This window comes from Maylandia zebra, linkage group LG10, assembly GCF_041146795.1.
Source record: "Maylandia zebra isolate NMK-2024a linkage group LG10, Mzebra_GT3a, whole genome shotgun sequence".
NCBI lineage: Eukaryota > Metazoa > Chordata > Actinopteri > Cichliformes > Cichlidae > Maylandia > Maylandia zebra.
In genome coordinates this window covers 16,789,207-16,803,480 of record NC_135176.1, presented here as the reverse complement: position 1 = coordinate 16,803,480, position 14,274 = coordinate 16,789,207, and the positions used below count along the sequence as shown (strand labels likewise).

Sequence of the window (14,274 nt, the reverse complement as noted above, 5' to 3'; positions counted from 1 at the left end):
TCAATTGTTTTTGTGCTTATTTACTACGGTGATAGCTCTGGGAAAGAAGCTATCCCTGAATCTGCTTGTCCTGGTTTTATGTGACCTGCACCGTCGGCCTGACGGTAATAGTTCAAACAGTTGATTGCTGGGGTGAGAGTGGTCCTTGATGATATTGCCAGCTCTGCTGAGGTACCGAGAGTTTGCAGTGACCTCCAGGCTGGGCAGAGAGCAGCCAGTGATCTTCTGGGCTGTGTTGATGACCCTCTGCAGTACTTTCCTGTCCACAGCTGAGCACCCTGCATACCATGTTGTTATGCTGTACGTTAGGATCCTCTCTATGGTGGCTCTGTAAAATGTCACCAGCAGCCTCTCCTTCAGGTTGTTCCTCCTGAGCACTCTCAGAAAGTGGAGACGCTGCTGGGCCTTTTTTTACCACCGCCATGGTATTTGCAGTCCAGGAGAGGTCATCAGAGATCTGCACGCCCAGAAACCTCATGGAGTGTACCCTCCACACAGTTCCCGTGAATGTAAAGTGGGGCCGGGTCTTCTCTGCCCTTCCTGAAGTCCAAGATAAGTTCTTTAGTTTTCGTGGTGTTCAGTTGGAGGTTGTTAACTGAACACCACTCAGTCAGTCTGTTGACCTCATCTCTGTAGTCCAACTCATCCCCCCTTGAGATGAGTCCAACCACTGTGGTGTCATCCGCGAACTTTATGATTGTGTTTGAGAGATGGGTAGGGGAGCAGTCGGATGTGTAGAGCGTAAACAGGAGGGGACTCAAAACACATCTTTGTGGAGACCCGGTGCTGAGTGCCCTGTCTGAGCAGCAGACAGGGTCACTGCTGTGAGCCAAGAATGGCTAGTTTTATGTTGGCAAACTTTGAGTCTATTAGTACCAAGTGATAATTGTTAATACCACAGCCTACCTGAGCGTATCCACCCTCTGATGGACACTTCCAGCAGGATAACACATCTCATCACAAACCTCAAATTATCTCACACCGGTTTCTTGAAAATAGCAACGCGGCCTCAATTTAATAGAGTACCACTGGAATGTGGTGGAATGGAAAATTCACATTATGCTTGTACTGATGCAATCATGTCAATATGAACCAAAATATCAGGAGGGTTTCCAGGTCCTTGGTGAATTTATGCCATGAAGAATAAAGGCTGTTCTGAAGGCACAAGGTTTATTTAGCAAGGTGTATATGTTAGAATTCAAACCATAGACAACCACTCCAGTTTTAAAATGTAATCTCAGAAGTTTATTTATTTTTTGGTCAGACAAACTGGTTCCCTTTCCTAGAACTTTACTTTTCCATTGCTTCTCCTTTTGCCAAATAACACTTCATACAATCTAAGCCTAGACACATGCTTTCTAGCATAGCATTTTATGATACAATATTTTGCTTAAAATACTTTGTATTTAATTGGCATTACAGTACATCCTCATTAAAACCACACTACTTTGTTTTGACAAGAAATAAGATAAATACAGTATCTGAAAGCAAAACTTGTACAAAATTTACATTGAGTGTAGTGAAGTAAAAAACATAATTTGGAGCAAATTTACAATTTTTACTGAGAAAAGTATGGATAGTTAGAGTGCATCTCCAAAGTATATCTCAAGATAATTCAGCTGTGATAGTTCTCGTCTCACAATTGATTCAGAATACATTTCATAAAACACAAGTTTGGATAACATATTGATGTAAGCGGACAAATCAAGACAATCCGGGGCAGCTTTTTGGTCTGATGTATTAAATTTATGAAAAACAAAAATGATTTTATTCCTGAAAATATGAGATCTGGTCACAGCCACGGTCCATTAGTGTGACATGGGTCTGCATGGGTGTGAAAGTGAGCAGAATTAAAACTGACAACTTATTTTAAGGCATGATGTAATTTTCCAGGGACTTCAGTGCAATTTAGCTGGGACTTGACTGGAAGCCTGCTGAAACTCAGTTTTTAAATCACTGTGGAAAAAAAAATTATATATTAAAAAAAAAAATAACGAAAGATTCTGTTACTACAAGTTGACCCCCCCCCCTGGAAAAAAACCCCCACAAGGGAGGGAGGGAGAAAAATCAAGTTCTTTAATTTGAAAAACAAAAACACTGATGTTGTCAAAGAAAGGCTAAAGTTAAAGAGGTAACGAATTAACTGTGAGGCATGTGACCTTGGGTTCAGTTAAACATACACACCGTGTCTTTATTTTCAATCTTATCAGTCATCTTCATCTTCATCCTCGTCCTCACTGTCAGATTTTTGCTTCTCGCTCTCCTTGGGTGGAGCAGGAGGAGGAGGAAGGTCCAGACGGGCCCAGGACATCGCCTCGGACTTCTTCATGGCTACCTCGATCTTGGCCGCCATCATGTTCACCAAACTTTTACTCACGTCTATCACCTGCAAGACAAAAGACTCCGTTAACAAACAGGGTGCGAAAGAAAAAAAATGAATTAAAAAAAATTGAAATTTGCTATTTTTCTTGTTGGTTTCAATTACATCACAATTAAAGAAAATAAATGAGTTCAAACTGAATGAAATGTAGTGCAGACTAATAACATAATAATAAATAAGACTTACTCCCCAAAGGCTGATTTTCTGCTCAAATTCCTTCTCTCCATCAAATATAATGTGTATGTCGAGCTGAAGGAGAAAAGCAAAAATCAGCATTAGATAATAAGAAGGAAAAAAATCCAAACCCAAGATGTTTTGATATGAAGAGGAACGATCGGATAGACTCACCGTAGTGCTGTTGGCATCCACATAGCTTAGCTCTGGGACTGCATTCTTGGCATAGATAGAAATGATGACCTGCGTCCCAGTCTGGTGCCAGTCAAACCGACACGGGACCACCTTCTTACCCTGTAAAGAATTTTCATACAAGACAAATGTTCAAATTCAGCTCTTCAGCCTCTGCCAGCAGACACCACTAGATGGAGTCACAGGTGAGTTTCCTTTATGCAGGCCTGCACACATAAATGATTACTTGCTGCCAAGCTGGCACACCTACCGCATCTTTTTTCCTCCATAGATGTGTTCCCTTTGTACAGCCCTCTTGAGAGAGGAAGGTATTAAAGTCTGAGGTTTTCCTTTTACAGCAGCTCCAGTATTTCATCCTGGAGATGCAGGAAAGATATAACACCTGCTGGATTTTTAGCAGTCAATAACTTGTCACTCAAGAGAAAAGGTAAACAAGACTAACAGGAGAATCATAATGGTGCCTTCATGTTTCTTTTACAGAGAGCAGATCTAATATTCCGCATTAATGTAAGAAACACATTTGGAAAGGAATCGGGTGAATTTAACACTCTCTACATAATAATTTGAAAACGCGATAAGTAATACTAACCCTTCGTGAAAGATGGGAAATCCAGCATGGTATAGGCACACATCCGAATCACTTGCAGGTCCTTCAAAACTCTGAGGATAACAAGAACAGTTGAGCCCTCAACAAACACAAACACTTTTTTTGCTTTTTTGTCAGGCGAAAAAATGCAAATGAGGCAATTAGCTCTTTTTTAACCATTAAATGTCTTGAGTTAAAGTTTAAGAATTCCAACTTTGTTACTTCAACTCTTGTTGAGTCTGAAGGCACCCAACAACAACTTCCTCAACTGTCCTGCTTATAAAAATCTAAAGCTCAGCGGGGGAAATAATTATTTGATGCCCCGCTGAATTTGGAAGTTTGCTCACTGAAAAGAAATAAACAGCCTCCAATTTTTATAGTAGTTTCATATTTAATGGAGAGAGACAGAATATCAACCATAAATCCATGGAAACAAACAAACAAAAAAAATCCCACATTACATAAAAGTTAGAAGTGATTAGAGTGTAATTCTAATTAGAATTAAGTATTTTATTCTGATACTGTCAAATGTTGGACGAGAACCTCCTTCAATCAGCCAGAACACTGAAGATGAATATTCCAGAATTACAAAGACCCAAAATATACTGCTAACACAACAAAGGAGTGGCTAGCTGGTCTTTATACCCCAGTCCTATAGAAAATCTATGGAGAGAGCTGAAGCTTGGAGTTGCTTATTAGGAGCATAGAAAACAAAAGGACTGAGTTTCTGTAATAAGGCGTGAGAAAAAAAAAATAAAAATCACTTCTGAGATATGTGCAAACCTGGTGACCAAATACAGGAAACATCTTACTGCTGTGCTTGCCAACAAGGGTTTTTCCACAAAGTACTAATTCATGTGTTTTGGGGAGATTAAATACTTTTTTCACCCAATGACATTCAAAAACAATTTAGAACTTTTATGCATTTTTTTTCTGGAAATGACAGTCTCTTAATTACTTTGCAACTCAGCAAACGATCATTTCCACTGTAATAGTCTATGTACCAATGTTTTAGAAAAATAGTTCCTGCTAAAAAAGTCCAAAAAAGTACCAATCCAGGCTTCTACAAAGACCCAATCTTATGGATAAACTAAAAGCAAGAAACCCTTGAGAAAATGTGTTGTGGCTTTCAAGCAAACAAGTTAAAGTACAATTATGTAAATCACTACAATCCCACTCTAAGCTTCTACTACGCATGTCAATGACAATTTTACTCAATTTCTGTTCTAATCTTAGAGTTTCTGCTCTGACAGACTCGATTAGCTTGAGCCCCCAAAAACTTAGCTTTATATCTATCTCAGAGAAAATGCAGAGACAGAGGAAAAAGATCCACTTCCCCCTTTTCAGAGAGCAGTTTTGCAATACTATTTATCACGAACAACTCGGAATTACACATATACTTACAAAGAAACAATACAACCTATGAAACAAATGTGACTTCATACATTAAAGCTGCTGTTAGTACTTACTTTAGTACAGCCTCCGTTTTTACAGGACGTTCCAATTTTGATCTCGTCACTTTCTTCCTCTATAAAGACAAAATAATTGAGCCCATGAAGAAAATTATAAAACAGTACATTGACTCTTATGAAGCTTTAACTCAAATTCTATTATGTGAATGACACAGACGATGGCAGCTTCCCAGCAGAAGTCCTACTGATACCATCACCTTTCTGTCTAAAATGTAAGAGGTAATGAGAGAAACAGAAAAATACAAAAAACAAATTCAGCTCTTACCTTTTGTCTCTTCAGCATTTTCAGTTAGTTTAAGTTTCTCCAGTGCCTGCTTCAGAGATGCAGAGACTTTATGCTGCAATCTCACCGCTGGCTCATCAGGACTATAACAACAAATATATATTAAAATACTATAAGGAAAACAAAACAAAAATGTGCTTCTGTGTGCAGTAATCATTTGGAAGGGTGATTTTTGGTGCAAACCCAATCTAGGATCTATACTCTGCTTGAGAAGGGCTTTAATATTTCAGTGTTAAGTGCTTGAGCCTGTCCACTTTCTTTTAACAGTGGGGGAAACCACCCAGGTTATAAAACAAAACCCCAAACCTTGGTAAGAACACTTCAGAGTATCCCGTTGATGCTTAGCTTAGCATTGAAGATTTAAGTCCTAAAAATACCCCGTAAACAGAGCTTATTTTTCATGACAATTTAGTTGCCTTGACTTTAGATTTAACCAAACAGTAATCCGTTCAGCCTTAGGTCCAAGTGCAACACAGAACACACACACACACACACACAAAAAAAAAATGACAACAGAAACATGATGCCTCCAGAAATGGCTATCGCTCACATGAAAGCATTAAAAAACATAAAAATATGGCTGATGCCAACCTTGGTCTGCATATCGCCTCCTGAGGTTTCGGTGCAGAGATGATGTACTCATTAAACTTTGGCTTTTGGTCCTCTAACTCCTTCTTTTCTCCTGAAGATGTCACATCTGGTTTCACCGGCTCAGGGGGCTTCTCTTTGTTGTGGGGACCTTTTGTACAGCCCTGTGAGGAGAAGGTCACCGTGTTGGACTCGCACAAAATAAAAGCTCAGGCTGTTTTGGCCATGGCAAAGGTGCCAGTCAATAACTATGAAACAACAGACAACAGAGACATCACCATGGAGAATAGAGCAGAGAAAACGACTAAGGTTAAACAGAGAACTTACAACAATGCTGAGGAAGTCTGAGAAGTCAGTAGTTCTTCTCTTGCAGCAAGACCATCCCTGAAGGAAATAACAGAAACATTAGCTTTGATCAAATAACAGGAAGAAGACACAAGCTAGCTGTGCATTTTCGGGTGCTTTACCTTCAAGGCATCGTGGAATACTGGGACTCCTGGATGATAGGTGCAGCCATCTGTGAAAACAAAATGCATCTTTGATTAACTTTGGGGAGAAATCATGTAGTTGTGGGAACAATGACTGTTTACAAGTCTGCTCTAAATAGCCGCTGTGGAAAAGTGTACGTTTGTTTTGAAAAATGCTGACTGTAGTTGTAGAAAAGTAGCCCGAACGCTTTAGGGAGCTTTATGTAATGATGGGTAGTTTGCAGTCAAGTTTGGCCACTCAGAGTATTTATTAAAAGGTACTCAGAATGATTTAAAGACATAATGCAAAAAATTTGAACTGACATTCTAATATGTGCATATGTAAACTGTAGGATTAAAACAACAACAACAACAACAACAACATATATACCAATAACTACAAGAAGTGTTTACCGGAAAGACAGAATGGCATGAACATCCTTAGTGTTCAAAAAACAAATTTTTATTACTTGAGCAATCTACAAAGCACAAAGTACAATATATACATACACATTTAACCAATATATTAAAATGAGTATGACTATTTGAAAATAACAGATTTGTGATGCACTTTAGTCACACTACCATCATCATTATTTGAGGTTTTACTGTAACTCGTATTCTATTTTCATCATCTACTCTTTAAAAATAAATCGCTGCAGAACGAATAAAGGAAATTGGCCGGTGGGTAGGGCTGGGCGATATATCGAGTTTTTAAAAAATATCGATATATTTTCATACGAGATATAAGATGTGACAATATCGTTTATATCGATATAGTCTATGTTACGTTATAATTATACTTGTGGAGCCGCAGGTTTGCCTCTCTTTCGTCCACTTTTGTCTCTACGCAACGTTACTCGGCCTCGCCTCTCCTGCACTGAACACAACTCCCCCATAGCTTCACCTGCAGGCAATGACAAGATGAAAGCGGAAAATCTCCGTTAGCGAGTTACCGTGCATGGGGCTGGATGGCGTCAACGTGTTAGCGAGCTAACCGCGCTAACGACATGCAGCCCAGAGGGGCTGCACGGCCTAAAATCCTTTCCTTTTCTCAAAAATCGACAGTGCGCCTTATGTATGAATTCTGGTTGTGCTTACTGACCGCGAACCGATTTTATGTGGTACACAGCGCTCAGCAATCTGTCAAAAAATGTTTTAATATGACTTTGCTAAGCTACGGAGCTGCACCGCTTGATGGATTGTCGGAGAATTACGGCTACAGAGGAGGAGCCTCGCGGAGTGATACGTACTGTGTGTGTATAAGGATGGCACCTGTTCAGAGACGTGGTACAGCTGTGAAATCTGTCTCTTTGTTATTATGCTCAGCGTCTATTAGTTTACATTTTGACTGCACAATTGTGAGCTTTTTGTTATGCACAAAAACAACATTGTTTTCTTTTATTTATGGACCATGATTATTTAATATATGCTGATAATTTATTTTTGAGTAATATCTACGCTGTATGTAAATAAAAGTGCCCGTGTGACATCTGGGACACAGTGTGACTAAGAACTCTCTTTTTGTTCTTAACTTATGGCTTAAAAAAAAAAAAAAATCGAGATATATATCTTATATCGCCATCCAGCTAAAAAATATCGAGATATGAATTTTGGGTCATATCGCCCAGCCCTACCGGTGGGTACCATAAATCAAGCATTTTCCCTGTAGTACAGCCGGAGCTGTGCCCAATCTGTGCTTCCTGACTTTGACACACCTCTTGCATACCTCTGAAGGTAAAGATAATATACTCTACCGTTATGAGAAAATTAGCATCCCATTAAAATGGAAATCAGACTGGACTCCTACACAGGGGGTGTACACAATGTTAGATTACTTGAGGATAGAGGTGGACCATTCTAAAGAAAGGAAATAAGTCACGTTGAGGTTTCTGTCGTGGGAGCTGAAGACAAAATTGCGATCTTGAATTTTATTTATTTATTTTTCAATGTGGCTTCATATAAACACAAACAACACATCTGTTACAAGGAGAATGGTGTGGCTTATAATGACAGCGATCGTCTTCCTACTCCACAGTATTTGTGGGTTTTGTAAGGTGACTGAAAATGCACATTTTTTAAAGAAGACAAAAAAGGGTAGAATTTAATTAGTTATCCTTTACATGCATGAAATATTAATAATCACAAATTCACCATATGTCAAATAAAAACTGGACTTTAACTGTATAACAGGCTGGAAACACCAACTGATCTTTGGGCCTCCTTTAAATTTTTAAGGTCTATGTCGTAGATCTATATTTTGCTAAAATTTAAAAAAGGTGTTTACATGTACCTCTTCTGGGTACATGCAAACACATCATGTTTGCCTGTGTAAAATGTCCTGATTTCTAACTGGTTGCTCCACCTGCTCTCGCTTTCACATATCGATGTTTAGCTGCTGGCAGTGAACACTCTGGGCTCAAAACACAGTTTGGCTTCCCTCAAGGGTAAGCCTGGCAGTCAGAAAAAAAAGATAATGATAAATACATTGCACTTCTTTTCATTCACTGTGTGTATCGCGGAGGAAGTAGTTTCCCCCTACTAATTTTACATCTTTGACTGTCAAGGGAAGACATGCGGGATATACAACTGCTTATTGAAACATGCTCCAAGTACAGAAAACACTATCAAATATAGAAACCATGTAGGCTAACCAGCAGATGGAGTATCATCCGAGTTATGAGAATGATTATTAGTTCAACTTCCAACATCAGGGTCAGACAGCCAACCTCAGTAACCCCAAAAGTCACAAGGGAGCTCATCGCTTTTAGTTGGTGCATGTCAGAGTGTTATCTGTGTTTGTAACTGATTTAATCACAAATACGTTTCATAATACAGAAGCACTTGTTACCTAAATGTGCATGTATTTACTTGTATTTTAAGGTTAGCCCCCCCTCCCTCCCCGTTGTTGTGCTGGTATTTTTTAAGGCTTTTCTTGTATATATTTTCTTGCACACTGTGGTGACTCTTTTAATAAGTAGTTAACTGCCTACTGGTCCCACTCGTCTCTTCAGTTTTCTCTTTAAATTGTTTGCATTGATTATGGAAAGCAGTTAAAAGCGAGCTAGCATCTACTTTCTTCTAAAGCCAAGTGGAAAAGTTCAACGACTCACAATAATGAATAATTCAGTCACATAATTACCAGCCGGATGAACTAAGATCACTATAAGGGATGCCGATTGTAAGCAAGTGATTAAAACTTCCAACGTTGAATTGAAAATGTGACTGCCGCATTCACACTACTTGTATGGCTACACATGTAACGTTGTATACGTGAATAACGATCTTTAGATACTTTATGTGGAAGGAACCGGCTTTCTGAAACTTTAAACCGCTTACAGCGTCCGCACAACCGTCCCGCAAAGTCTAACGTTGCCTTTTAATCGCAGGAGCTTAACATGCTAACTACAGCATGATAAAACTAACTCACAGAGGGCCCGTGTGTTATTTATCAGATATAAAACGAAGGAAACGAATGAATTAAGTTGAACAGCTAACTGACATAAGGTTAGCAACACGGGCCCATCGGGCCTGCTCACGGTAGAAATTTCCAGATGATGAGAGGTTAGCTTGCTAACACTCAGGGAACATACAATGGACATCGATAGTAAAGTAAGACCACTCACCGGCTGGGTTATTTTCTGGATCAAATCGTTGTCCACATCCCTTATTATAACACAAAACAGACATAGTGACTGGTGGGAGAAGTACAACGAATGATCAGATTTCTAACTAACCACTACAGAGCTCGTGTGTCAGAGAGCTCGCCGCCGTTTGCTTTAAGGTGTTGAACATTACACTTCCGGATGTTGTCGGCTGCACTCGGCAAAGATCGGCGCTTGCCCGCCACCACCTCCAGCCTGTGAGCGCACTCCGGTCCCACACAGGCGACAGCTGATGCTGGCCGCTTCCAAACTTGCAATAAGCGACATCTTCTCTGGTTCACATCTCTCTCGGACTTTAACCTTATAGAAAACGAATGTAGAACTTATCTAATCTTAGTTTGGTTGTAACTATTGCAAATGCAAGCCGGGATAGCCCTCTGCACTCAGGCTTACAGTTATCAGGTGCATGGAACGGGGGCAATAGCTATATAGTTTTACGAGGATAGCTGCAGTGTACTAGATAACTGCCTATCGGGATATATCTAAAGGCTTTTTTTCGCGCATCCATAAGCGGCCATTTTGCCTTTCTTTCTTTTCTTTTTTGTAATTATTGAGTGAGAATGGGACAGGATTTAATTTCACTGATTGCATCGGTTTCATCTAAAGGTAGGTCACTTTGCAATGTGTAAGTGAAGTCTGTACAAATGTATGCAGTACCGGTACTTAAGCGACACACTGTAGCAACAAAGTGTAAGTTAATAAACTCGTGGATTTTGCAGAGACGCGTTTCACTGGATTACTGCAGGACACGATTGTGCAGATCTCCCGGCATAGCCTCTCAGCAGGGATGTTGATGTTAAATCGCTGGATTGTGATTGAAGATTTATTTATTTATTTATTTATTGCTGGTACAGTCCTATCTATAGATCCGATATATTTCAGTGTTTCTCGAAGTTGAGTCACGATCATGTAGAGACAGCAATAAAAATTTGTAGGCAACAGAAGAAGAAAAGATTTTTAAACTTCTTTATTTTTATTATTTTGCCCTTTTTGTTGTCTGACACTTGTTAAATTGGTTTTTTAATTGGTTGTCTGTGCTTTCACAATGATGTGTTTGTTGTAATTATGTTCTACTTTCTGAAAATATCACAGCCCTGCTTGTCTCTGTTAAAGGAGTCTTTATTATTATGACCCCTGTTATTTTATTTAGATGACATGATGTGTTTCTGTGAGACTGTGCAAATGAGCTGTGGTTTGAAGTTGATTCGTTGCTTCACAGCCTTTCTCATTGTTTCAATGCAAAGTGTGAGCATCATCATATCAATGTAGTGATAATAACTCCCTCTAAAATGTTTTTGTGCCTGATCATCCAAAGTTTTTTTTTTTTTTTATCAGCAGAACACACATTCCTACTGAATGACCAACTAAAATCAAGTCCTTTATTTTAATTGTGATTCTTTCCAAATACAGGGTGACTGGATGATGGGATAGTGATGAAGCCCAATCGGTGGGGAAATATGCACCCCCTGCCCAGCTTCTCTCTTCCTTTCCTTTTTATTTTCTTTTTCTTCTTCCTCTTCATATGTTTCCACTCAACCCGTGCCCAGCTTCTGACAGATTCTAGAGCAGGGCAACGCTTGCTGCTCTTCACTCAGCCTGCATATAATGTGTCCATTTTTGAGAACTCTGCTGCAAGAACCTATACCAAAAGTGAAGCCAAAATGGGCATCATTCTCGGGCCACCTTGGTCTTTTGAGATAAAATACTCCATTGTGTTGGGAGACAGTGAAGGCATCTTTCAGGCTGAAGATTTTGTAATGGGAGATTTTTGTTTTCTCCGCATATGCACTAATGGAGGTAGTGGTGCTATACTGAATCGGGAAGTACAGGATAATTACACTCTGACAGTTAAGGCCTCGGCCCCAGGAGGCCTAGAGGCTTTAACCACTGTTTATATCAAGGTCTTGGATACAAATGACCTTCGACCTCTATTTTCCCCAACTTCCTACGCATTTGTTGTTTCTGAGAGTGCCCCTCTGGGTGCCAGCATAGGACGTGTGACAGCCACAGATGCTGACGTAGGCTCGAATGGAGAGTTTTACTACTTTTTCAAGAATAAAATAGATCTTTTTGCTGTTCATCCGACGAGCGGGGTCATCACCCTGACTGGTCGACCAAGGATGGACAAACAGGACCGATTTGAGCTGGAGGTACAGGTGGTTGACAGAGGGATGAAACTCTATGGGAACAGTGGTATCAGCAGCACAGCAAGGCTTGTACTAACTGTGCAGCGAGTAAATGAATTTGCTCCCGTTCTTAGTGCAGTCGCTGTTGTTCCATCGTGGGAAGAAAAGAATCCCGTGTATGCAGTAATTAATGTGGAGGACAAAGATGAAGGAATATCCGGAGATATAGAGTGGGTGTCCATCATTGAGGGGGATCCCTTCGAGCAGTTTGTGGTTGATCGTTCGCCTGTTGGGAATGAGTACAGAGTTAAAACGTCGGAAGCTGTCAGCTGGGATACATTCCCCTATGGCTGCAACTTAACATTTCAGGCCAAGGACAGAGGTATGCCTCCCAAGTTTTCTAATACCCAAATTGTTCAGTTGTTGGTTACAAAACCGGACCCAGTGATGGCGAGTTTTGAAAAAGATGTTTATATAGTCACGCTGAGTGAAATCGCTCCCCCAGGCTCTGTTATAGCGGTGGTGAAAATATCCCCGGCTCCTCTGAGAGTCAATTACAGCTTCAGCAACCCTTCAGATCCAGTGTACTTTGATATAAACCCTTTGACTGGAGTTATTATGACCACCAGGCAGCTTACAAGGATATCACAGGATTTCATGGTGATGGAGGTAGTTGATATGATAAGTGAGCAGCGAACAAGTGTCCAAATTCAAATCGAGGATGCTAATGACAACTCTCCAGTGTTCAACAAGCCATTCTACAATATTGTCGTCAACGAGAGCGTACCTGTAGGTACTGTTGTCCTTGTGGTCTCTGCTGTGGATGATGATAAAGGGGAGAATGGGTATGTAAGTCACACTATTAGTGGTGAACAGTCTCTTCCATTTAGCATAGACCAGAAAACAGGGGAGGTGAGAATTACTAGAGATCTGGACTTTGAATCATCAGATGATATCTACACTTTCGCAGTGCGTGCCTCTGACTGGGGTTCACCCTACAGAAGGGAGAGTGAGGTTAATATCACCATACGTGTAATAAATATCAACGACAATCAGCCTCTTTTTGAGAAGGTTTCTTGCAGAGGGATGATAAGCCGTGATTTCCCTGTCAACCAGACTGTTGTCACCTTGTCAGCAATTGACATGGACGAGCTAGGACTAGTTGAGTACAAGATACTCTCTGGGAATGAGTTAGATTATTTTAACTTAAATCCAGACTCTGGGGCTTTGTCACTGAAAAGATCGTTAGCAGTGGATAGTTTAAAAAGTGGTGTATTCAACTTCAAAGTTGTTGCAACAGATGGAGAGATGTTCTCTGATCCCACATTTGTGAATATATCAGTGGTGAGGGGTAGGATTCCCCCCAGAGGGTTCAACTGCAAAGACACAAGGGTAGCCCAGCTTTTGGCAGAAAAAATGCTCTCAAAGGCATCTGCTATGGCTAGACCGAGACCAGATGAGAGCTACACAGATATTTTCTCTACGAACAAACAGCCTCCACAGTTTGAAGCCTTGCCTACAAGCATTCTCGTGAGAGAAGACCTCATTCCCGGTGCTAGTGTATTTCAGGTGCGAGCGCGAGATGGTGACACAGGCTTTAATGGCCGCGTTCTCTTTTCCATTTCTGATGGTAACAAAGAAAACTGCTTCAATATAAACATGGAGAGTGGGCTGATAACTATACTGCGGCCACTCGACCGTGAACGAGTGGATCGTTACTTCCTTAATATCACCATCTATGATCAGGGCATTCCTCAGATGTCCAGTTGGAGATTACTGACAGTGATCATTGAGGATACAAACGACAATGACCCTCAGTTTTATCAGGACAGCTACTCTGCCCTTGTTTCAGAAAACTCAGCCATTGGCATGGAGGTTATAACCATCACTGCATTTGACAGAGACATGGGTCAGAATGGACAGCTCTCCTATATAATGCTCACCAGTGTTCCTCAGTTTGGGATTGACAGTGAAACTGGAAGTGTATTTGTTGCTAGCCAGCTGGATAGAGAAACATTTCCAATATTCATATTGAAGATTGAAGTCAGAGACATGGCTGAAAGAGGCACTCGAAGGTCCTCAGTGACTACTCTAAGTGTAATCTTGGAGGATGTCAATGATTGCGCTCCAGCTTTCATCCCTACCAGCTATAGTGCTCGAGTACTAGAGGATCTCCCGCCCGGGACTGTGATTACCTGGGTGCAGGCTCAGGACCCAGACATTGGACCTGGAGGACAAGTTCGATATTCCTTAATCAATGACTTTAATGGCACTTTTGAGGTAGGTGATGACACAGTGTGAACAGAATCTTGCACACGTTAAGATTTTTATTTTTACATTT

The 14,274-nt window shown here is 40.5% G+C and overlaps 2 protein-coding genes across 5 annotated transcripts in view; one reads left to right on the top strand and one right to left on the bottom strand.

Annotated features, from left to right (window-relative positions):
• Positions 1-1,217: 1,217 nt before the first annotated feature.
• On the bottom strand, positions 1,218-9,966 carry chordc1b (cysteine and histidine-rich domain (CHORD) containing 1b). Its single transcript, XM_004550049.6, has 12 exons — positions 9,769-9,966; positions 6,143-6,192; positions 6,003-6,059; positions 5,679-5,839; positions 5,070-5,170; positions 4,802-4,860; positions 3,336-3,406; positions 2,997-3,102; positions 2,729-2,848; positions 2,567-2,629; positions 2,185-2,386; positions 1,218-1,956 (listed from the first exon to the last, which is right to left on the bottom strand). The coding sequence occupies exons 1-11, from the start codon at positions 9,830-9,832 to the stop codon at positions 2,207-2,209; spliced, it is 1,032 nt and encodes a 343-aa protein (XP_004550106.1). The 5' UTR covers positions 9,833-9,966; the 3' UTR covers positions 1,218-1,956; positions 2,185-2,206.
• A 114-nt stretch (positions 9,967-10,080) lies between these two features.
• The window catches only part of fat3b (FAT atypical cadherin 3b), a 74,225-nt gene continuing 70,031 nt past the window's right edge, over positions 10,081-14,274 (top strand). For all 4 annotated transcript variants that reach the window (XM_076889195.1, XM_076889193.1, XM_076889194.1 and 1 more), the window contains exons 1-2: positions 10,081-10,413; positions 11,218-14,213. In XM_076889195.1, coding sequence (XP_076745310.1) covers positions 11,241-14,213 — 2,973 coding nt within the window. In that variant the 5' untranslated portion in view covers positions 10,081-10,413; positions 11,218-11,240. The remainder of the gene's footprint in view (positions 10,414-11,217; positions 14,214-14,274) is intronic.

What these genes read in the sequence shown, in the direction of transcription:
- chordc1b (XM_004550049.6), bottom strand. Translation starts at nt 9,832, where the DNA reads ATGTCTGTTTTGTGTTATAATAAGGGATGTGGACAACGATTTGATCCA. An exon ending in GAGGCGATATGCAGACCAAG is followed by an intron (nt 5,171 to 5,678) that starts GTTGGCATCAGC and finishes TTGTTGTTATAG; the next exon opens with TCCTGATGAGCCAGCGGTGA. An exon ending in AAAACGGAGGCTGTACTAAA is followed by an intron (nt 3,407 to 4,801) that starts GTAAGTACTAAC and finishes TGTTATCCTCAG; the next exon opens with AGTTTTGAAGGACCTGCAAG.